The sequence below is a fragment of the Glycine soja genome, chromosome 10 (genome assembly GCF_004193775.1).
Source record: "Glycine soja cultivar W05 chromosome 10, ASM419377v2, whole genome shotgun sequence".
In the NCBI taxonomy this organism is placed as follows: domain Eukaryota; kingdom Viridiplantae; phylum Streptophyta; class Magnoliopsida; order Fabales; family Fabaceae; genus Glycine; species Glycine soja.
The window spans coordinates 49,565,289-49,590,424 of NC_041011.1; the positions used below are offsets into that span (position 1 = coordinate 49,565,289).

Consider the following 25,136-nt stretch of genomic DNA (forward strand, 5'->3'; position numbering starts at 1 on the left):
CCACGGCGTTATTAAATTGGGCCCGCACCCGTTGCAAGTTAGGACCACAGTGTCCATTACCTGAACGGTCGACTGCTACCAGTATTTTACATTATTAAAATCTATGGAAAAGCTGTCACGCTAGATTTTTTTTTATTATGGATAGGAAAAGACATTAGGAAAGCTTTCTTACTCCACTAAATTCTTTAATAATTATTTTTTCAATTTTCAAATAAAATCATAATCATCCCACTAAATTCTTTCTCATTTATTTTTCACTTTGTAAGATATTCTTCCGTAGATTTTTTAAGTATATCTTTAAGATACATAGCATAATAAATTGTATACTTTTAGTTACAGTCTATATAAAATTAGTCATTTAAAAAATATAACCTTAATGATCTTTTTAAAATGAAGTTATTTTTTTCTAATTTTTCTTTCTTATTTATTATTGAATGATTTTTTCTACTAATCGTTTAGGGAAGAATTTTATTTTTCTGATGAGGAGATGTGTTAAATGATGCAACTTGAAGGCGACATATTTTTTAACAATAAAAGATAGCTTGTTGACAAAAACAATAAATTGATGTTAAAGAAAACGTAAGGGCAATGGGTATCATCTAATTGTTGGACAAGTTGTCTCCTAAGGCTAGGTAAGCTTTTGTTTTTTATTAGCTGAAATATTTATTTAATTGTTCTATAAATAAATTTTTTTAAATGATTTTTAATGTTTTTAAATATTATTTAAAATAATGTTTTTTAAAATTTTAACATTTTAGTTTTTAATTATTTTTTATCTTATTTAAATTAATTATAATTTATTATTTTCTATCATTTTATACTTTCCAATTAATTTTATCAAAACATTAATACCATCTGGTATTTTGTCACTGCTTCGTATGATTGTTTATTAAATTTCAGCTTCTTTCACATTGGAGATGCTGGGCGGTGTGAGTTACAGCATGGTGTGAAGTTAAGGTGGTTTGATTATGGAACCCGAAGGTGTTGGTGCAAGGTGGATAAAATTGCTTGCCAGGGGATACATAAAATGATTTACAAAATGAAATAAAGAATAAATAAATAGTCAAGATCAAATTTAAATCAAGGATTAGAATTATTTTTCCGTACATGATGTAACCGCAATCACATTGGATTAATACTATAATTTAATAATTAGTAAGGACTAACTGAAAATTTTGGAATTTCTGCTTATCAATTTATTTTAAGAGCGTGAATACCTTTTTCTTTCATTTTTGCGTAAATTTAATGAAAAAAAAAACAAGCAAGCGCAATATATCAATTTTTATTGATCCTCATCTAAATCCTGAAGTTCTTGAGCCCAATTAAAAAACTTACTGGAGAACCAAGGCCCAAACGAATATTTGCTTTTAGGAACAATGAGGAAGCCTAAGCCCCTAACCATGTTAGCCCGTATGCATATATATAGTTTTTTAAATTGAGATTTTAGTTTTTCAATTTGTTCATATTTCAATTTTTTGAGGGCTATTCATTTTCCGTCAGCAAGTCTTTCTAAAAAAATTTCATTTATTTATTTTTATTGCTCAAATTAATCTATATTAAACCTATTTTAATCCTTCATTTGAGGTTAATTTTAAGAAGTTTTTAACTGGTGCCAAACAACTCAACTCATCATAGACAATAATAACTTGTTACATATTCAAGGATCATGTTGGTTAAGTGTTTAAAGTTTGGAGTGTTAAAAAAAAATAAAAAAGATACATGAGAATTGGATTACTCTTATTTTAAATTCTGAAAACTGTTGTGAAATATATAAAATAACTTATTAGTTTCATACTTTTTTATTTTTCTTTTTCCTAATTTTGAAAACTGTTGTGAAATATATTTACATGAGAATTGGATTACTCTTATTTCAAATTTCTGATTGAAATTAAATATGACCGGAAAGGTTGCTGTGTTTCTATTGTCGAAGTTCAGCTAGCTAAGCTGTATATTACTCATGACTCATACAGCTCTAAATTCTTATTCCTTAATATGCAACAACTAACTAACTTCCCCGCTAAGTTCGTTACCGGATGCACAACTATGGATCGGTGATAATGATGCATGCATGGGTATTTCTCCTTGGTGCTGTTGGCGTAACCCACATGCATTTATTTGGCTCCTCGTGTTGGTGTAATCCTTTGGTGTATCCCGCCAACACTGATGACAGAATAATCTCTATCTTCTCCTTCGAGTTCACCGGCAACACCGTCAGCTTCAACACCACCAGCTGCGGCGGAGGTTTTAAGTACACGTCGACCTCATTGTAGGGAAAATCGAAAACCGGGCAATCTTTCAGCAACTGTTCGTCGAGCAATTCGACTTGCGTTTTGTGCGTTTGCAACACAACCCTCTCCACTGGCACGGGATACATTTCTTTGCACGCACGCAGGCACTTTCGCTTCCAGCACGATTGTCGTCCACTCCGTTGTCGGTGGTGCCAACGACTCACCAACCGTCTTCTTCTTCTCTGATCATTGTCTTCTCCACGTCTACCTCGGCGGCAACTCATCCATGCATGACAGTCACTACTATTCACTAGTGATGAGAGAATGAATGCAAATTGAGAAACGGTTAAGTTGTAACTGTATCTAATTAATGTGACCCAAAATGTAGAAAATAATTGAGAAACGGTTTATTTAATTTACATAATAATAATCTCAGTTAATCTCAGGTTCGTATTTCCACCTTGTGTAAAAAAGATAACTAAGCAATGTAGGGAAAGAGAAAAAAAAAAAAAAAGACTTATCAAGATGTAAAATAAATATAAAAATTTAACGTATCATAATAGAGTAATATATTTTCTACTTAAAAGTTGCATGAGTCATTACAATATAAATCGAGTATTGTTTTCAAAATTACTGTTAATATAAAATTTTATTAAAAAAACAATATATATATATATATATATATATATATATATATATATATATATCCAATTTTTATATTTAATGAATATGAAAATAAAATATTGCATTTATAAAAGAGCAATAACATATTTAATTACGATGTAGTCAAATATCTAAGTATTGGATCAAATTAATTGATAAGCTAGTTAATTAAAATAATTTATAAACTCTCTGAATACTTCATCAAATACACTTAATTATAGTAGTAACTTTAATAATTTTAATATGAATTCACTATTAGTATATACATAAATAAATGTAACTATAAATGATTTGATTGTTAAAAAATGTTAATTCTAAATCAACTGTAGAAAATAATGTTTTAATACTTTTTAAATTGTATATATTTTGAGAGGAAAAAAAGATAGGAAAAGAAAAATAATATTACATGTAGTATTAAAAATGTCGAAATTTATATGTAAAAAATGCGAGACAACTTTGTATATATAAAATAAAATATCTTATGATCTCACACAGTTACACTGAACGTTTAATTCGTTTTAGTTGTAGTTATATAAAACAAAAGGGATCGACCACCCAGATATTAAACCAACTCAACATAAAAAAAAGGGGGTGATAAAGTAAAGAACACATATAAGTATGATACAGAACACTTTTCAACGCTTTATTTGGAAGAAGAATGATTATACAACGAAAGTAACTATGCTTGTATTTACAAAAGTTGTATTTAGAGATAGTTAAGCTCTGGTATTTATTTATACAACAACTAACAGTGTAGCCGTACTGGCTTGCTTGGGGCGCTTAACTATGCAAGACGAAGTAGCGGTATTTTCTATTTTCAGCAACATGAAGTAGTGGTATTGAATCAGTAACGTATCCAACAAAGACTCTGATGGAGTCACCGTCCCTAACTCCGTGCCACTCAAAGGTTTCTTGTTGATTCATCACCTCCTCCTTGTAAAGGAAAAAATAAGTGCCATATTGGGCAAGACGGAACATGAGCTTCTCTTCCAACTTCTTCATCTGGTTCTTCAACACCGACGACACATTATCCATGGGATTCACCTCTACCACTACATTCGCTAGGTTAGAGTGCAACGGCATCAGCACCACCATCTGCTTCCTAGACACGCTACTACTGCCACGGGTCACCGGTACAGACCATTTCAAGAACACGTCTATATTAGGATTCCACATGCCTCCACGCGTTAAACCCGGATACAACACGATCCTATCCACCGCCACACCTTGCATGTCTTTCAGCGCAACAATCTTCTTTTTCAGCTTCCCAACGACGTCGTTCTCTGCCATTTCTATAGGGATACGATCTTTGGACTTTGGCAATTTCACGTTCACGGTCACTCTCGGTGGCCCCAGAGACGGAAGCTGTGGCGGCGGCATCTGTTGCATCGGCGTCACCTGCGTTGACGATGGAAACTGCAGCTTTCCAAATCCAGACGGATCTTGATGATCTTGTGGGAGCGTTTTCAGATTCAATGACGGTGGAAACTCCGGCGTCCCGAACGTGGGTGTTGGCGCTGGCGGATTCTGAGCAACTGCATCAGTAATGAATCCATCAATGGTTTCAATGGTGTCACCCTGCCTAATTCCGTGAAACTGAAACGACTCTTCTTCACGCAGCACCTTCTGCTTGTGAACGAAGAAATAACCGCCATTTTCGGGAAGACGGAACCTGAACGCCTTGCGACATTCATTCAGCTCTTGCCTCAACGCCGCCACGTTATCCGCGGGATTCACTTTTATCAGAATCTTCATTCCTGTAAGCATCGGCATCACAGTCACGGCCAGCTTCTGAGGTTTCACCAACACGTCGATCTCGTTATTCTCTGGAACCGAACAACAATCCTGCAGAACCTGATGGTTAAGCAATTCTACACGCGCGGAATGCGACTGCAACGCGATCCTCTCCACCGGAATACCTCGCAAGTTATCGAGCGCAAGTATCTTCTCTTTCAGCTTCCGAACGGTGTCTTCACACTCCATTTCTATAGGGATGCGATCTAGGATCGTAGGCACTTTCACTTTAAGCGTCATTCTCATCGGCGGCGGCATCAGTTCTTGAAACACATTTCTATTTGACGGCATCGGCATCACCTGCGTTGACGATCCAAACAACTGATCGCAGTAGTCTGCCAACGGATTCAGATGCGATGACGGTGGAAACTCCGGCGTCCCTAAAGGAAGTGGTGGCGGTGGCGGAGCAAGGTTTTGGAAATCGGGGGCGGTGACTAGGAGGTTAATGCGGTAACCGCGACGGAGTTGAGAACTGGAAAGTTGGAGATCGTCGGGAAGGATTTCGCCATGGAAGACGAAGGTTTGGTAGGAAACGGGAATGTGGTGAATCTTTTGCACCTTCTCTTTGACATGGAGGACTGTGTCAAAAGGACCAACTTCAATAGAGAACGAGTTCCCTCCCAGAACGTCAAGAATTACATCCATCTCAATCAATCATACACGATGAGCGAGAGTGACTCAGTGAATAACTGAATAACTGAATATTCATTTATATAGCTTCTTGAATGTTCTTGGCTTAATGCCCCAAGTCCAAACGGTTTCCGATACAACACTTTTGACTCACCAAATCGGATAAATGGTCTTTGTTCGTGCACCAAGTTTTGACTTGGGGGATAACTAATTAACCTTTATCCCTGTATTTGGCTGAGATTAGCCTCACCATTAAACATTAAAAAAATTACCATAAAAGCAACAAAGAAAATATTCTCTAATATTTAACTTTTTTTTTACTTTTAATTTCACCGTTATAGTTATATTTATAATCATTTTAATATATATTTACTAATAGTATTATGGTTTTTACATAAATAAATAGGCGGTTATGTTGGAGTGATTTGAAAATAAATCATACCGATTTATATATTATTTAGTTATGTAATGTCGTATGGTTTATATCGTTGTCTTAGATAATTTAATTTATTTTTTTATTTTTTGCAATTAAATCCAATAATTTTTTTTATAAATTTGATATTTTTATTTGTAATTTAACATTTTATTAAAAGACTCTTTTATCTTTATTCTTATTAATTAAATTCCAATTTTTTTAATCTCTAATTTTCTAATCCTAAAATTCGTATCTTTCATTCTCTTTTTATTATCCAACCAATATTAAATTAATAAAATATTATCTAATCAAATAAAGTAAAATATTATCTAATCAATTTTAAATTAATCAATTGAAATTAAATATTACTTGATAAATTTTAAATTTATCTAAGCAAATAAAATGGTCTAGCTAGAAGAATGAAAGCTAGGAGTTTCACGATTAAAAGATTAGGAATTGAATTAAAAAGATTAGAGATAAAAGAGCCTTTCAATAATATATTAAATAAAAAATAAAAATATCAGATTTATAAAAAAATCTTTAAAATTTAATTATAAAGAATAAAAATTAAACTAAATTATTTGATGTGATAATATAAATGACGTAATCACATCATATGATGAGATAATATATAATTTACAAAATTTACCCAAGTAACTAACTGCCGAGTAAATAAACCCCTTAATTAACATGAAAACAGTCAAGAAAAGAAAGCTAGATAAGTAGGTATCATACAATACTCTTTGCAAAGCTTTATTTACAAGATGAATGATTATACTTTTTTCTGTTGTACATGAAAGTAACCTGCTTCTATTTTACAAAGTTTTATTCGTAGTTAGCGAACCTATTAACAGCTAGCTAGTTTGTTATTATAGTTATGCACAGAAACTATAGCTGGCTTGTGGCGCGTAACTATGCAACTAGGATTAGGCAGGGCGTGACGAGGAAGATGCCGATGCAGCAGTAGAAGAAATTAATCCATCAAAGGTTTCTATGGTGTCACTCTCCCTAACTCGGTGCCACAGAAACGAATTATTTTCATCCATGGCATTCCGCTTGTGAATGAAAAAATAACCACCATTCGCGGGAAGAGAAAACCCACCGAGCTGCTGCAACCTCTCCAGCTCCTGCCTCAGCACCGAAACTTTGTCCGTGGAATTCACCTCTATCTTCACCGTGTGTCTCGAATTCCTCGGTATCACCTTCACCTTCATCCTCCTACCGGGAACCGGCAGAGAAGGTTTCAAGAACACGTCGATTTCAGGACTCCCTGAAACAATAATGTTTTGCAGGATCTGATCGTCTCGCAATTCCATGCCCATCGAAGGCGACTGCAGCACGATCCTCGCCACCGGAACACCTCGCATCTCTCCGCGCTCAGAAATCTTCCATTTCAGATTCAGAACGGTTTCGACCTTCTCCATTTCGATAGGGATGCGATCTTGCGACCTTGGAACTTTCACGTTCAGCGTCACCGTCGGAGGAGGAGGCGGCAGCGGATTTGGAACCAGTTGCGACGGCGTCGGACGAAAGAGCTGAAGCCGCCGCGATAGTATCGTTGACGCCGGCAACTCTTGGATCACCTTTAGCTCGGACGGTGGTTGTGGCATCGGGATCACGTCCGATAACGAAGGACACTCCGGCATCGCAAGCGGATCATAAAAGTCTTGCGGAGGAATGAGCTGCAACGAGGGATCCCACGGTGGGATGGCGGAGGGAACGTGTTCTTTGGTGGGAAGAGTTGGCAGTTGCAGGTCGGGCGTTGGTTGCGGATGCTTGGGCAAGTCTGAGTGAGACAGCGGCGAAGGAGGACGTTCGGCGCTAAGTTGGAGGAGAATTCGAGCGCCATGATGGAGATCGCATTGCGAAACGGTCCATTCGTCTCTGAGAAGTTGGCCGTGGTAGATGATTATTTGGCGGTAAATGGGAATGCGCTGAGAGTTTAACACCTTCTCTTTGACATGGCGGATTGTTTCAGAGGGATCAACTTCAAGACTGAAATTTTTCCCTCCCTGCTGCTGGACATGAAACTTAATCTCCATGTTTGAGCGGGAAACCACCCATTTTGCGTGCTTTATCTAGTTTCTTGAACCCCAATGCCCCCACACTCCAACCTGCTTTATAACTGTTGCCCGTTAATTACTATTATACTATTAGTATGCTATAGGTGTTTGAAAATTTCAATTTATGTAAATACTTTTAGAATGCACTAATAATATAATTATTTCTACTAAATTACACTCTCTTTTATTTATTTATTTATTTCGTGCGATGCAAATATTACACTCTCTCGTTTAGTTATGTTAGAAGACATACTTTCGTCTCCAATAGATTTGATTATACGATACTTCATAATATTTATTTATTTTTTTGTGAAGTTCTATAATATTTTTTTCCCACTAAAATATCTTTTATCCTAGTATATTTGAGCGATACAAATGTTATATTATTTTTTTATTATAATAAAATACACACTCTTATTTGTTAAAAATATAAATATAAATTTATTACAGTTTACTGTCATATTTAATAAAATAAATTTAGAAAGTACAACATGAGACCTCTTTGTATATTTAGGAGTTAGGACGACGATATTTGGATACTCTCTTAACAAACATCTTATGTGATACCTTTTTTTCAAATTTAAATAAACAAAGGGACCATTTATTTTATTATTATTTAGGCCCCGGGGGCTGGATCGGGGCAATTTGACCTGCTAATGCAAATTTCTAGTCCGCCACATGAAGGCCCACGTCATGCGGTTCAGTATAAGTATAAAATATAAATATATTTAATAGTTTAAATATTATAAATATATTGAAATATAAAAGATATCGTATATATATATATAAGTCAAACAGTTTGACATAAAACACTTCTGACTCATCTTGTTAGGAAACCAAAACAGCCCTTAGACTTCGAGGACCACCTCCAGAAGAAGGAAGGTAAGAGAAATGTTACTTTTCTTATTCATTCATTATATATATATATATATATATATATATATATATTAAAATAGCTAAAGGACAAAGCGAATAACCGAACGCAAGGCCAATAACAGACAGCAAAGCCAATTAACGAAAAAGCACTAACAACACTAATAACGGATTAGTGCCAGAACAGCTCATCCTATAACGGAATTCCTTCCAACTGAGATCCTTTAAATGCTTGCGTGGATTGGTTTTCCTTTTGGGCCTTATGGTTCTCCGCCTATCACAACTTCTCATCTTAAATCTTAATCTGGGCAAGAAAGAAACGAAGTTGAATACAAATACGTTGATTTCTTTTTTTTATATTTTTTATATTAGCAAAATTGTCGTGGTAAGTCCAAGATGAAAATAAACTACATTATTAGACTTTTAAAAGTCTACTCTATAGTCTCTACTATGGATTAATTATAAAATAGGTTATTAGCTATCAGAACTAAACTTACTTATTGAGTGATGAAATATGACGTTAAGTCGATCAGGGATTTAACTTCCATGTAAAAAAGACTATTGCATTAAGTGATATCCAATTGGATTTCTCTGGCAAGTCAGGATGCAGAAAGAAGGGAGATTAATTTTTAACATGTAGTCAGGATGCATTAAGTGATATCCAATTGAATCTCTAGGAATAAGATCCCTACCAAGCAACGCCTTTTATCTAAAGGAGTCAATTGTGGTGACCTATGTTGCTACTGCCATTCAAACTTTGAGAATGATTTTCACTTGTTCTTCGGGTGCGAGCTTGTTCCTATTAATTAAGGACATGGTGATTGCAGCTGAAAATTGCACTGTTTTTATTTTATTTTCTCTTTACTTGATGCATTAGCCGAGAATGGCAAAAACCAGTTTGTTTTAACTCTATGTCTATGGTGCATACGAAAAAGGAGAAATGAAAAGCTTTGGGATGATGTTGACCCTCAATGGTGAACAACAACCTCTCACACACAGCAATATCATCTAGAATGACTTCATGCGAGGAGGAAAAACCAGCGACCACTTGGGGTGAGCCCCAATTCTGATCAAACATAGCAAAAACCCAATATTGGATATCTAACGAGTACCAATGCTGCAACGTTTAAAGTTCCGAACTGTTTTGGTGTAGGACTGTGTTTGCGAGATGATGCTGGAAATTTTGTGAAGGCAAAAACTTGATGTGGTAATCCGGAAGCAAAAGAAGCAGAAGCCTGGGGCCTCTTAGAAGCTGTTAATTGGGCAGCGGAGTTGCAAGAAACAAATGTTATATTTGAGCTTGATTGCAAGTATGTCGTAGATGCAATCATTACTATTCCTAAGGACAACGCGGAATTCCATTCTACTTTAGGGCTTCTTGGTTTCATATTAGTGTCCAATTATTTGATCACATCGCTCATTGTATTAATGTTTTTATTCTTAATGAAATAAAATAAGGAAGCTGTCTCAAAAAAGAAAAGAAAAACTACAAATTAGCTACTAATTTTATTGTAGTTAATCTTAAAAATTCTTGCAGTGTATTTCAAACCTATAAAACTGGAAACAAAAAAGATTTCATCATGATTACTCAAAATCGACATTGGATAACAATCTCAACATATTATTCAAACGAATGGATCTGACAATAATCAATATGAATGAAAGGTAAATACCCAATGTATAAATTTGTATTATTATTTTCTGTTTTAATTGCGCCAGCCTGCAATTAAGCCCGCTTATATGTGTGGTGCACCACCAAGAAGAAGGAACCAGCAACACAGACTCCAAATAGATTGTTTCTAGACAATTTTTCTTATATATATATAGTTTTTGTTATGTTTCAATTCCTTATAGTTTTAGTATACGTTGACGAATGATAAACACACCTGAATCAAACCATTGATGAAAAGAAAGAATGCAAAACACTGTTCCATGCTTTATCTCTGAGATGAATAGAATAAAAAAAAACAACGAACAAACACATCAGCTAGTTTATGATTAGTTACGATGATTGAGCAGAAACGAATCTATCTAGGGTTTCAAGGGCTGACCTATTCCTTGATGGAAAGGTCGATCTCATGATTCTCTGAAACATTACAATCTCGAAGAAGCTGATGATCAAGCAGTTCCACACGCGTAGAATGCGAGTGCAGCACCATCCTATCTACTGTGACATGTTCCATCTCAAAGCCTGCAAGAACTTTCATAGATGCAAGAATGAACTTTTTCAGCTTCAGAACGGTGTCGTCCAGGTCCGCTTCCATAGGGAAACGATCTTTCCAGTATTTATGCGCCTTCAAGCTCACCGTTACAATCCGTGACGGATCGTATGGCTTCGGAATCACCTGCGACGTCTGTTTGTCCGACGGCGCCGGCGGCTCTTCCAAACTCTTATGATTTGACGGCATCGACAACATCGGAGTCCTAAATGGCATCGGCAACACCAGCGATTGTCCGAGATGATTGTAATTGTTCTAGTCTAGGGTTACTAGATGGTTTAGCATGCATTATATAAGCATCGTCAAACCCTAATCTTATTATATGCTTACGTATTCAAGTCCGAGGGGATGTGTTATGTATCCTCCCATTTCATTTGGGCCAACTGACCCGGTGTCTTGGTAGACAACCGATCCACTATCAAATTTTACTCCACACATGAGGCAATACTATCATGTTATATCTTAACTGCAAATCATCATATCCACTTATATCTTAATCATATCTTTTTTTTTACACATAATCTCATCATATCTAAACATATTAATTTCTATTTTATATAATCATATAGTATTTACAATCCAAGACAGTATTTTTCAATTTCGAGACAGTATTTGTCGAATATGAGATAATATTTTTTTAGGCATCCAAGTAAGTTCAAGGTTCTTTGCTCCCCGCAATTTTGAATGTGGCTACAAAATTATTTTATCAAGCAACACAAAATTTTTTATTTTTGTATAAGGAAAAATCAAAGAAAATGCCATAAGATTTAATTACAACAACTCATATTCTTGTTAAACAAACTGACTCAAACCTTCTTGACATAAAATTAGTTGTTTAGAAAAAGAAAACTTGTAATATAAGTTAAGAAATACTCAATGAAAAATTGACTCAATGGAGACTAAAAAATTAATAATAAATTTGTTATAATAAAAAATACTTACATTAAGCATACAATATGTCTAATTCAAGATTCTACATAATTTTTTTTTTTTGAGCGGACGACCACACATAATAATAGAACACAAGTAACATATATTAACGAAATTATCCAATACAAATCACCTACCAAAAAATAATAAGAGACCAAAATTTCTGCAATGATAAAAATAAAGAACCATTTAAATATTATCTTATCATATTAAACAAGAATAGACTTGTTGCCCATGAAGAAAACCAAGCACAAGTAACATCAAAATTGACATCAATTTAATTTGCAAAAGAGTGACATAAAGAGAATGAAAATTATCACTCCTCAAATTATATATTCTAATTTATAACATGATTAGATATTCTTACAATACATCAAGTAATTTTATTTGTTTAATGGAAAAGGAATTAAGATTGCCCGCTATTTAAAAAATACTATTGTTTTACATTATATGTGTATTTTAAAATTTAATAAAAGTAAAATATATGATTAAAAATATAAGCATATAATTAAAATATCATCATACTACTTAATAATAATGAAATCAGGTACTAAAATGAAATTATATTTTGAAAATGAATACTTAAATTTAATTATTAAGGTTGATAGTAAACAATCTCTACATCCATTAATTGTAAACTGGAAAAGGTTATCCTATAATAAAATAAAAACTTAAAAATAAAACATTAAAATGATGGTGAGCATAATTTTTTGATACAAAAAAGTAAAAACAAAGTTTGAATGGTTGTGGAAATAGATGGCCCCATAACATCAGGCAAACATAAACATGAAATTATAGGAGAAGGTGTTGTGAGAACATGCAGTCTACAGCCCAGCTAATTAATGAATTTTATTAGTGGTGGGGGGTCGAGCCCCCCTGGCTAGATCCGTCGTCTCTGGTAATGGAGATGTTTCACATAACCAACATTTATAACTCAAAATTCCTCATAAGTATGCCTTTTTACAATTAAACTTTTAACAAGAGTCAGCTAGCTTATGACGAAAATCAGAATCTCTTACTATTAAAAATAAAATTAAGGACTTGCTTCTCTGAATAACCATATGATTCTGGTTAAACAAACATAACCAAATTTTAAATCAAATTTAGAAAATGCTAGATTTGTGTATGATTTTTAAATTTATCATATCAAATGTAGAAATTTAACATTCCTAACTTAAAATTCATTAGTAACTTAAAAAAAATACCCTTACTAAACACTCCTAAATGTTATTCATTAAAAAATACAATAACTTTACTTTTTAATATTTTTTCCATCACATTATATATATATATATATATATATATATATTACTATGTTGCAATGTATATATATAAATAACATTACTCGTGTGCCACAGCGAAATCAACAACAATTTTAAGTGATTCTCATTTACTCATTTTTGTGTTTGTTGACGTGGAGTGTTTGTCTGATTCTCTTGTTGCTTTACTTATGTTGATGTTATCAATTATTTGCTCCTTCAAGGATAGATCGATCGTGCAACTTTACCTTCCATTATGACTAGGTAACTCATCTTGGATCTTCATTTTCAAGTAATAGTTACCTGAAATCATTGTCCAACTCAATCTTATTAGTGAAAGAGAGCTAGATTGAATACATGATCTTTTTTTTCCCTTTTTTTTATAGTTTAACTACTAAGTTATTCTTAGAACTCATTGCATAACTCAACTACTAAGTTATGCCTCCAAGGTGTCTTTCTTTTGTTCGTGATTGTTTTACCTTTCCCAATGATAAAAATAATAAAAAAATAAATAACGAAACTATTTATCTTTAAACACTTTCTTTATTTACATTCGAATCATAAAATTTCTATAATATTGGTAAGTTAAAGAACTTACTCGAAAAAAAAAACATTTGTGAAATATAAAACAGGTTAATTTTGATATGCGTACGGATTAGAATTTCATGACGAGTCAAATAAATCATGAAGCAATATTAAGTGATTAACTATTTAAAGATGTGAAATTAAACCCATTTCAAATACCACTTTTTAAAATAAAGTAAAAAAAATCATGAAAGACGTTTGCAAACTCTTTAATATATATGCCTTTATGTCAAATATGAACGAATCACGTACAATGAAGCATACAAAACTTTTATTTGAATGATTTACCAAGCTCTGAATTTACCAGTCTATACGAACAAACAGTCACATATCGGTATTGGCGTCCATAGGCCTAATAGTTAATCCTAAATGCAAGAAACACATTTTATGATAATTTTTAACAATTAGAAGCTTTTTTTTATGTCACAAATAACAATTTTTTTTTTTTAACAGTGCATCAATACAATTCTATCATCATAACTAACTAATTTCCTCGTCTAACTAACAGACATCATACCTACCTAAGCAACTAACTTGAAGCTAATTTTTTATTCGATACGAACTGAGATTCGCATGCATGCATGGCTTCTTTACCATTTACAAATTGTGGGAAAGAATGACTATTCTTTATCCTGGTGTGATTTCAATGGTGTCACCGTCAGCGGCAGCTGCGGTGGAGGAGGAGGAGGAGGAGACTGTGTAAACTCAGGATTCCGCGGCGGCAATGCGTTCTCTGTGACTGTCATCGGTGTCTGCGGTGCCACCGGAGGCGCGTCCGGAATCAATGACAGCAACTCTTCCTTTGGTGGCGGCATGTCTACAATCGACTGCGGCAACTCTTGGTATTCATTTTTATCCGGCGGTGGTGGCGGTGGCGGTGGCGGCGCATCTGAATTTCGCTGCATCATCTCTTCTAACTCGTCCCTGTCTTGTATATGCATGTCTGTAATCTCGTGGTCATCCTCATTACTATTCGGCGCCGGAGACAATGTCGGTGGTGCCACGTGGTTGCCAGAATCCGCATCTATAAAGAATTGAACGCGAGAGGCTTCACTTATGTCGGTGTTGAAGACGATGGCTTTGTTTGCCTATAAGCGGCAATGCCCGTAGTCTTCTCAACTCTTTCTTTGATTTCTTGAAAAGAGTCAAAGAAACCCACTTCCATACAGAATGTTCTTCCATCCTCCACCATATCAAACTCTCACAAGATTTTTTTTTTTTTTTTTAATGTGAAACGCTTCACTTATGCGTTAATGAAAATGCTTTCCTATTTAATTTATGTAGTGAATGAGTAGTACTGAATAAAGAGATTCGTTCACCGTTCACCCCATTTTAGTTGAGTCTTATATCCCTCTCAAATGTATAGTATTTTATTATAAAAAAAATAAAATTGTCATTTCTTATATAAATAACATTACTCGTGTCGCAGCGGAATAAACTGCTATTTTAAGTGATTCTCAGTTTTATTATTTTTTCGGTGTATGTTGAAGATGCTACGTAGCAATATTTTTAGCTGCATGCATGATAGGACCAGTCTAACGAGATCTTTTTAAACTAATTAAAATATTCCTTAAATTTATCATAATTTCATCTGAAGGTTATTTTTATGCTTCCTAAGATGTAAAATTTCTAAGTTATTAGGTAATTCCATTTACCATTTCTTTTTTTTTTTTAGATTTGAGAATCTAAAAATATTTTTAGGGGCCTCCAGCAAACGCTTTACTTACCTCATGATTGGGTCGATATGAAAATGATCAGAGGAACTAAAAATTACTGTGATATCTAGATCTGTTTGATTTTGTCCTTTTCTTAAAAAAAAGAGTATTTTGTAAAAAAAATTTAAAAGAATAATTTAAACAAAAGAAAAGAAAAAGATTTTTAGTAATACTAATTTGAAAACAGAGCGAAAACGAGACACTATAGGAAAAGTCGAATGATATATATTTCAGGTACAGATACATTCAAGTCATAACTCTACTGTAACATGCTGAGATTTCATATAATCTCATTAATAGGCAATGATATATAGGCACTCATATGTCACAAACACCTATTTAATACTCATTCTTTCTCTTTCATCCTATCAAATTATATCACTTATCACTTATCATACCTACATTCCTCTCCAATCTCTATCACTTTATCAAGGTGTCAAATAACATGAAGGTGTCCATGTATCTTTATCCTTAAAATTATTGAACTAGAGGCACTCAAAATTACTACCAAACATGCGATTGTAGCAAGATTGAGGCTTATGTACCCGGTTCATTGAAAGAATAAAAGCAATATCTAAAGCAGTATTCTTTGGTGTTCATTGTTTACAGGCTGTTAGAGAGCAACAATAACATGTGTAAACGTAATAAACTACGTATATGATTCCACAATTTCGTGGTTGCCACGAATAATTCTGCTTTTATCACCCCCACCCCGAAAATCAATTTGCAACAAAATTTAGTAATTTAAAAGCGGCAGAGCCGACTAATGCAACTATCTTCTGCGCTTTGATTCTTTCCGCATCTCTGCTACATAGTTCTCCAGATTTGATTTCTCCCATAAGCGTCTGAGCACAAGATCTTCCTTTGTTGCTTCATCTATTAATAACAGGCACGAAAACCATTAAGAGACATGCTAGTAGAATCCAGAACAAAACATAAAAAACAGGATGATTTTACTTCTGCAACATGGATAATTCCCCTATGTTCATAGTGTCTGTAAGAAGAAAGTTCATCAAAGATAAATTATAATCACCTATATTTCTCCATCTATCGAGAGGAATACTGAGGGATCTTTGTGTCAGATAAGAAGCATCTTCCAAGGAATAAGGGTACTTTTTCACTTTGTATCTCCAAAACCAACAGGCAGTCCACAACAGCAGCTGAATGGAAAACAGAACTAATCAGTAATTGCACATTTAAAAAAAATATTAATTTTCAAGGTTCAGCACCATTTGTGGGAAAGAACTTTGTACCTTGAATTAAAATAGAGCAATGAAAAATTCATGGTGAGTAATTGCAGTTTCCAGATAAAAGATTTGAACTCTAACCTTGCCTAAGGTATACGGTAATAGAACAAAGCGGACGCCAAGAAGTTTCCATACAGAGGGCATTTCAGCTCCAGTTATCTGCAGATCGAGTTCTTTGCTAAGGTCTTCTTCCGTTTTCCTGCATGTACGGATTCCTCACATTGTGTCTTTGTGTCAAAAATAAAGAAATTGCAGTCAACAAGGCCCAATCTTACAGATGAAAGACAAGCTGATTTAACAAAGGAAATAAGAGTTTTCAAAGAGAACCAATTTGAACAGGTCACTGGATACTAGATATAGGAAATTTCTTTTCGGGAGGTGCAACTGAATAACAACTAGATATAGGAAATTACATACAATAACTATAGGTGGCATTTGTTTCAAGGTATGTGATTAAATTCCCAGGAACAACTTTCCTAGGAATACTACATTCATGGGAAAACTAAATGGTATTTCTGGTGAAGATTTAATATTTCCATGAATGTTTTCAAAATTCAAATATGAAAGAAAAAATAAAAATGGGAATGATACTGATTAGTTGGAATATATGATAATTTCCAACAATCCCAGGGTAATGTTATATTCCCACCCATCACAGTGGGAATAGAAGATAAGAAAACTATGCAGACAGTTAATCCTAGGAATCAACTATGTCTGGGATTTTTTTTAAAAAAAACTTATAACATGGGAATATTATATTTCCATGTTCATATTCAGGGTAATAATTTTGCAAAACTTGAAACAAATACACACATACAGATTGAGGATGATAACATACTTGTCCATATTCTTCTGACTCTTCTTCTTGTTTGTAACCCCTCCACTGCGTTCAAGTTCCAATGCCCTTAGTTTATTTTTATATGCAGGTGTCTTCTTGACCATGGCTACAGCCTAAACACAGAAAAGTCAGTGCAATGAATGTGGATGTCTTAATCTTTCAAAAACATTTTATACAAATAACAAATTAAGCAATTTCCACACACAAACAAAAAAAAAAATTTAACAGCCCTGACCTATTTCAAATTCTATGCATGCATCTATGACCGTAAATCATTGTAAACCATTTTACTGGTAATGACGCTTGGATTCATTGAACATGCATGGAACAGAAAATTTTCACCACAAAACTTGGGCAGTGGCTACCCTTTACTTCAAGACCTACTCTCCTTGGTAAGAGATGTTCCAAAAACAAACAAGTTAGTTCTACACCCATGAATCAAATGATATGGTTCGTACAAATCCAAAACCCTTCACAGAATGTGCTCAACTGCTAGGCATAAGTCAGCTAAATACAATCTTTAACACCAAAGGTACAGCTCTTCAACCTTTAGCTAGCCAACTAGAGAAGAGAAGTATAACTGTGCATTTCACATAACAAAGTTCTACTTTTCTTGAGTTTTGACAATACAAACTTGTATCAACAGTTAACATATCCATGGCACATGTTCACATCAGGGATGTTGTATACTTTTTTTTTCATCAGCAAAGAAAATTCATAAATAAAAGAGGATAAAGGGTACAAGGGATGTTTTATAATAAATCAACTGATATTAAATATTTCACAATACCTGATTATACCTTGTTGATTGATTTAGATATTGAAAACCTGAAAGAATAAGAAGAAGGCCGACCAACACAGCACGGGGATCCTGGCAGGTAAAAAAGTACAGAAGTACTACAAAATGAGTGTCACTTGCAAAATTCAATCATTTCAAATCAATTTCGTATCCAAAATCCATCACTGCTTCCAATTGCAAATGCAACAAATCTCACCGTCTTGTGACCATAGTAAGCCCGATAATAGCGTGCAGTATTATAAAACACCTGAAATCAAGAGATGAAAACACAGTTCTATACTTCAACAAAAACTAAAAGGATAGGGATGAACAACAATTCAGCGGCTATTAACCACAATCTTAAAAGGAAACCAAACTTGCTATAAAAGTATAAACACCTCCTCCGGATGTGCAATTGCATAATCATATTGCTCTCGCGTGGCCTCATCCTTCAAAATCTGTAAAGAAGTCATATTACCATCATTAGCATCAGAACCAATTTCTCACCAAAAACAGAACAATGTGATCAATTTTCAATTTACTTCTCATTGCAAAACGTTCATTTTTTTTATCAAATGCAAACTCCTACATCAGAACCATTGAAAAACAAAGAAAGCTATAAAACCAAAGTACCTCATAAGCATTGGCGACTTTTACAAACAGCTTTCGCGATTCCGGATCAGGGTTTTTATCCGGGTGACTGAATTAAACAAAAAAACCGAAAAAGAAAATAAAAAACAAAGAGAGAGTAAAAGAGAGCGAGTTAAGGAGAAGCTGTATTAAGAGAAACACTTACTACTTCAAGGAGAGTTTGTAGTAAGCTTTTTTGATTTCGGAAGCATTGGCACTTTGAGTAACCCTGCAAATAAGAAGAGGAGGAAGGGTTACGAAAACGAATAATGCAGAAACGAAAGAGAATTGGGGGGAAGAAAGCGAATGTTGGCTGACCCAAGTAGATCGTAGCAATCATCTTCGTCGCAGTAGATTGCGCGCGAAGGGGAGATGGTGGATAGAAAGAGAACCAACACAAAGAATGGGATGGCGGTTGCGCGCCACCGGATCGGTACCGGCGGCGGATCCATTTCGCCGAAGTCGGTGATGAGGCTTTTTTTCTTTTCCCTACTTTCTCTCTGTTGACCAAAACTCCAGACACGAATTTGCACTCTTGCCACAAACCCCGATCTAATTCGGGGCTTCTTCAATTCTCCCAGAATTTCGACATTTTTTTTAGTTTAATTAATTTAATTTAATCGTACTCTCCATTCTTTTCTTTTTTTATAATTCTGGTGATATCAGAGTTCCATTTTTTGCTAACATAATTTTTTGTTTAAAGTTTATTTGTCTTTTAATCGAATTCTAAATTATAATCAAGTTCTTTTTTCCTATGAATCGAAGAATTAACAAAATAATAATAATTTTTTGTCAACGGTAAATAAGTAATTTGATGGTTGTAATGTGAGATGCTAATTTCATCCTTGAAAATAATAAAAAGTTTCTAATTCTTTCATTACAAAAAAGAATATGTGATACTTAAAGAGGTATTGTTTCTTTAAATTTTTAGAAATATTAAAATATTTATGGACTAATTAAAATTTTAGTGAAGAATTAATACTAAAAATACTATTTTATGAAAATTAGAATATATTATGTAGAACGTGTGCCAAAAGTAAATATGAAAGTGATTACTTAAACTAGTTAGACTAGTTTTTTTGAAAAAAAACTAGTGAGATAAGTTGGTAATTAGTATTTTAATAGTAATTCATATTTTGGCTATTATTTTAAATTTGTGTATGAGATTAATTATACAATTATAATTCTAACTATGACATTGATTTGTGCTTTGCATACTAAGTAAAAAAGTAACTCAATTTTTAATATTAAAAAAATTGTTAAATGCGAAGAGAAAAGGTGCAAAATGAAAAAAAATTCCATAAATGTTGATATGTGTCTACATTTTTGGACAGTTTTTATATCAAAAAATATAGATTAAACTAAAATAGTTGAAAGATTTTATCTGAAGTTGTGAAAAAAATTTCTATAAACTTAAAGAAATTGAAAATTTTGTATTTTGGTGATGTTGGATATTAGAAAAACTATTTAAAAAATAGTAGTTAAAACTATTAGGATTTATTATAATCTTTAGTAGAATGTTTATGTATTTATTATATTATTATTTTAATTGAATTAGTGGGTTAGTATTGGATTGGTTAAGGTTGGAGCATTATGTTTGTCGGGCCTTGAAATCGAAGCCCACGTGGATTTGACCCCAAATAATTGACCCTCTTAGTCTTAGACATACACCAAGGGCTGTGTAGAAAGCAACTTGAAGTGCAGGTAGCAATAGCCCATCTCGAATCCAAATTATGCAACCTACACAGCCCTTTTTAGCCGAAACCCGTGGAGTTAGGAGCTGGCCCAAATCAATGATGCACTTTAAACGAGATTAAACACTGATAGAAAGGAACCTTGAGTAGTAACCACTGATTTAAGAAAACCTTTGAGAAGAAGACCAAAGAGAACAAGTTCTTCAATTTTTCCGCAGGTAGCTACCGTTGGGGATCCCCCAATGCTACATGCATTGGCCAGTTATCTTGGTCAGAAGCATTTCACATTCCTTTAACTCATATGCTGGGTTCCGCCGGAACCAACACTTTTAGGTAATCACAAATTATCTCTCCTTTAACATTTTTAATTTTGGATACTCATGTTTTTATTCTGTATATTGATCATTTTTTTTTAAATTTCTTCTCAATACTAATTCAAATACAAACGTTTTTGGATGAATACAGATTTATTACAAAAATTGCTCTCCAAATATATGTTGCACTTAATTTTGGCAAACAAGAAATGTTTCACCGTTGGAAAAACACAGACTCAAGATACAACACAATTCAATAACTTTTTTTTGTTTTTTTGTTTTTTTTGAATCGATCCCTTCAATTAAAATTGCGTTTATTTTCATTTTTGATAAAATCATTTAATTTTAAAAAATCGAGGTTTAAAAATTAATTTATGTTTAGGAGAAAAATTTAAAAGTAAGTTAAGAAAAATTATTTGTTTTATCTGAAAGATTCTCGATTTGTAAATATATATAAATAGAGTAAATTATTCCGACATTCCTATGTTTTTTGAGATTACACATGATTCTTAAATTTTTTTAACGATCGCTGTAACCTCTTTTATAAGGGTAGTATGTATAATATTTTTTAAACAATTAAAGAAGTTAGTATAATATTTTTTAAATAACTAAGAAATAAGTGTATGAATAGAAAAAGAAGAGGAATCAAGAAAAAAATGACAAAACTATAGGAGTGTTAATTTAATTTACTCTGAATATAATTTTTAAGTTTACCCATCAAAATGTAATTTATGTCACTTCTTTCCAAATGAATTTTATTTTCTACTATAATTTTGAAAATATCAAAATTCTACCAAACATAATTACAATCGTTTGTCAATTCTAATTAATCGAAGTACCACACATTAACGAGAACAAAAAATAGAATTTATCGAAAACTAATTAATTTGTGTAGGTGTTTCTATGTATGCAGCTGGACAATTCAACAGTTTGCTACTCAAGTTTCCATTTTGGCGCAAACACTAGCTGAAATTCTGGCACAAGTCAACACGTTCTTTGAGGAGAATTGTTTGCCCAGCTCCTGTTATATTAGATTGAATCGATATCCTCCTTGCCCCTTGGCTTCTGGATTGATGCCACACACAGATAGTGCCTTCCTCACCATCTTACATCAAGATCAGGTTAGAGGCTTGCAAATGCTCAAAGATGGGAAATGGTTTGCCGTAAAACCAAACCCTGATGCTCTTATAATCATCATTGGTGACTTGTTCCAGGTACTCATTATTATTATTAGGAAGGAATTTTTTTAGAGATAGTCTTTAATTTATCCGTAAGTACGTTACATTCAATCCTAACTAATTCAAGTTGATTTGGATAAATCCATTTAAGGGAATACGGTATATTCAGTGCCTATTTTATACTATGACTATGACACTAATCAGTGCCGAATTTGTTAACTTAATTAAGAACACTGCTAATTTGCTATTTTGTTTATTTTATGCAGGCATGGAGCAATGGTGTTTACAAGAGTGTGGAGCACAGAGTTGTGACCAATCCAAAATTGGAGAGGTTCTCTATGGCATATTTCTTTTGCCCCTCTGATGCTACAGTGAAGTGTCAAATGCCGGTCTCAGTTACGGGCTTAGCGTATTATTTGGGCCTTAAAAGTCCATAAAAAAACGAGTGCTGGTCACTCTTCATCCAATTTTTTTGTTTTCCTACTTCTAACTTGTAACATCAAAGCGAATCAAAACTAGACAATGCTCCGATTATCAAAGTTAGAGGATTAATGTCAAGAAGTGGAAACATTGCAATAAGATTTTTGGTGAATTAATCAGTAAAATACTTGATGACAAATATTAATATGACCTAATTAATAATCAATCGTCTTTCTCAGGATTTTTGGTAATGTTGTCATTTTCCCAATCTTTGCCTGGCTAAGGAAAAACAAAACCGGAAGCGCTCACTAGGCAGCCATGCCAATTTGGCAGTTGTGTCCAAACATCCATTCCGTTCCTCAAATCGTAGCGTGCACCCGCAACGACAAAACGGGATCGAAATCCGTTTCAGGGAGACCCAAGGTGAGCCCTCAACTGAACCGGTGGTTCAGAGCCCGAGCCGTGCGGTCCGGTCAGAAATTGGACCGGTCCAGTCTCCGAACCCAACCCCCGGAGCCCAACCCTCCTGTACGTCCACTTCCTCTCCCGGTGGACCCAGACGGCGCCGTCAATTTGGACGGCGCAGATGTCATGACCGTCAAGTCCATCTATATAGTCTCCGACGGAACCGGCTGGACCGCCGAACACTGCGTTAACGCCGCTTTGGGTCAGTTCGATTACTGCTTGGTCGACCGTGGCTGCCCCGTCAGTACCCATTTGTTTTCTGGGGTAAGCAAATAGAAAACATTGTATTGTATCAGAATGTCTTTTTTCTTTCTTTGATTAAATTAGCATACTAATTTTAATCATGTCAAAGTATGAGTTTCAGTTTTGGACTTCCATTATCAACTACTTATTAGAAATTATTAGATGCATTTTTGAATGAAATTATTACACATGTGAAGAATCATATCATACATACATGTAGTAATTACCCTCGAATGCATAGAATAACTGGCACAGATTATTTTTGTTTAATGGTTCTACCGATTATGATGATCACCCGCAGAGACTATCTGTAGTGTCACACCAAAAACATAGATTACCCTATATGTGATAATTTATAATTCAATGATGGCTTTACGCTTCCAGAGTTCCAGTATATCAATGCATATATACTAAATTTCAATTTTTTTAGTTATGTTTGGTAATGTTTAAAATTTGTTGTTATTGATTAGATTGATGATGCAGAGAAGTTGTTGGAGATCACAAAGCAAGCAGCGAAGGAAGGTGCTTTCTTTGTGTATACTTTAGCTGACCCATCACTGGCTTCAGCTGCAAAGCAGGCATGTAAGTTATGGGGTGTGCCTTCCACTGATGTATTAGGACCCATTACAGAGGCCATTGCTTCTCATTTGGGTGTTTCTCCTTCTGGCCTTCCTCGTGGGGCTTCCGGACTCCCCCTCTCCGATGATTACTTTCGTAGGATTGAAGCTGTTGAGTTTACCATCAAGCAAGATGATGGGGCATGTCCCCAGAATCTGGCTGAGGCTGACATTGTTCTCACTGGTGTTTCACGCACCGGCAAGACCCCCTTGTCTATTTATCTGGCTCAGAAGGGGTACAAGGTGGCCAATGTGCCCATTGTCTTGGGCGTGGGAGTGCCAAGGACTCTGTTTGAGGTGGATCCAAAGAAGGTTTTTGGTTTGACTATAAATCCTCTTGTCTTACAGAATATTAGAAGAACAAGGGCTAAAACTATGGGATTAAGTTCAGATGGTAGGAGTAATTACTCGGAGATGAATTATGTTAGGGAGGAGCTTGAATTTGCTGGAAGGCTCTTTGCACAGAACCCTCTTTGGCCAGTCATTGGTAACAAATTTATTTTACCCTAGTTCTCATTTCTGTCATCTTTGATGTTACATTAATTCATGAAAGGGGTTTGGAAAATGTTAGCTTCAAACTAATGCTTATGATGTCTTAATTTGTTATCTAATTACAGATGTGACTGGAAAAGCCATAGAAGAGACTGCAGCAGTTGTATTGAGGCTGTACCATGACAGGAAGCACATATGCACCATGCCAAGGATCTCAAAACGCTATTAGAGATGACAACTTTTTCTCTTGTTGAACTTATAGATTGTATAGTATTATGATGCAGAGTTCGCCGAGTACTGATAAATTTCATATACCATTTACTTGTGGGGGTATACTTTAGCTAACATGTATGTTTTTCTTAGGTGTTATATATCATTACATGTATATGGTGAGATGCTACTATCAACTTCAAAACTTGTATCATAAGTAATTCGATTCTAAGAAAGAGTTGAACAGTATCTTGGCCCAACTGCCGAAAAAGTGTTTTGCTCTCTTGAACCTACTAATCTATTGCAAAACTGCTTTTCAAAAAATTTGGTGACTGCTGGTCACTTCTCTTTTTGTGAAAATTCTCATAGAGCATAATGAATAAGTAGAAATGCCCTTTTCCTTTAAGGGAAAGCAATATCTGTTTCCGCCAGAATAGTGAAGTATTCCTCCATTGCTATTAGCTTTATTATCTTGTTTGGATCTTAGTTACACTTATTGTTATGCTCGCAATATTTATTGGTATGTACGTGATAGGTTATCTTACCAAAATATCTGGTGGAATTTAATATTTTATGCTAGTTTGGTTACGAACACTTGTTGATAAAATACATGACATACTAAACATGTTGAAATCT

The 25,136-nt window shown here is 34.2% G+C and overlaps 4 protein-coding genes across 4 annotated transcripts; 2 read left to right on the forward strand and 2 right to left on the reverse strand.

Moving 5' to 3' along the window:
* Positions 1 to 14,279: 14,279 nt before the first annotated feature.
* Positions 14,280 to 14,841, reverse strand: LOC114371839 (formin-like protein 3). Its single transcript, XM_028329159.1, has 2 exons — positions 14,827 to 14,841; positions 14,280 to 14,747 (listed from the first exon to the last, which is right to left on the reverse strand). Exons 1-2 carry the CDS (start codon positions 14,839 to 14,841, stop codon positions 14,280 to 14,282), a joined length of 483 nt encoding a protein of 160 aa, XP_028184960.1.
* Positions 14,842 to 15,893: 1,052 nt separating this feature from the next.
* LOC114369440 (chaperone protein dnaJ 50-like) lies at positions 15,894 to 19,447 on the reverse strand. The gene is made up of 10 exons (XM_028326675.1): positions 19,186 to 19,447; positions 19,034 to 19,096; positions 18,871 to 18,937; positions 18,636 to 18,695; positions 18,455 to 18,505; positions 18,250 to 18,330; positions 17,460 to 17,572; positions 16,703 to 16,820; positions 16,408 to 16,534; positions 15,894 to 16,250 (listed from the first exon to the last, which is right to left on the reverse strand). Exons 1-10 carry the CDS (start codon positions 19,317 to 19,319, stop codon positions 16,147 to 16,149), a joined length of 918 nt encoding a protein of 305 aa, XP_028182476.1. The 5' UTR covers positions 19,320 to 19,447; the 3' UTR covers positions 15,894 to 16,146.
* A 683-nt stretch (positions 19,448 to 20,130) lies between these two features.
* LOC114371840 (gibberellin 2-beta-dioxygenase 8-like) lies at positions 20,131 to 22,512 on the forward strand. The gene is made up of 4 exons (XM_028329160.1): positions 20,131 to 20,145; positions 20,728 to 20,894; positions 21,789 to 22,089; positions 22,320 to 22,512. The coding sequence occupies exons 1-4, from the start codon at positions 20,131 to 20,133 to the stop codon at positions 22,488 to 22,490; spliced, it is 654 nt and encodes a 217-aa protein (XP_028184961.1). The 3' UTR covers positions 22,491 to 22,512.
* A 169-nt stretch (positions 22,513 to 22,681) lies between these two features.
* LOC114369815 (pyruvate, phosphate dikinase regulatory protein 1, chloroplastic-like) lies at positions 22,682 to 24,760 on the forward strand. Its single transcript, XM_028327072.1, has 3 exons — positions 22,682 to 23,202; positions 23,652 to 24,285; positions 24,416 to 24,760. Exons 1-3 carry the CDS (start codon positions 22,792 to 22,794, stop codon positions 24,517 to 24,519), a joined length of 1,149 nt encoding a protein of 382 aa, XP_028182873.1. The 5' UTR covers positions 22,682 to 22,791; the 3' UTR covers positions 24,520 to 24,760.
* The last annotated feature ends 376 nt before the right edge of the window (positions 24,761 to 25,136 follow it).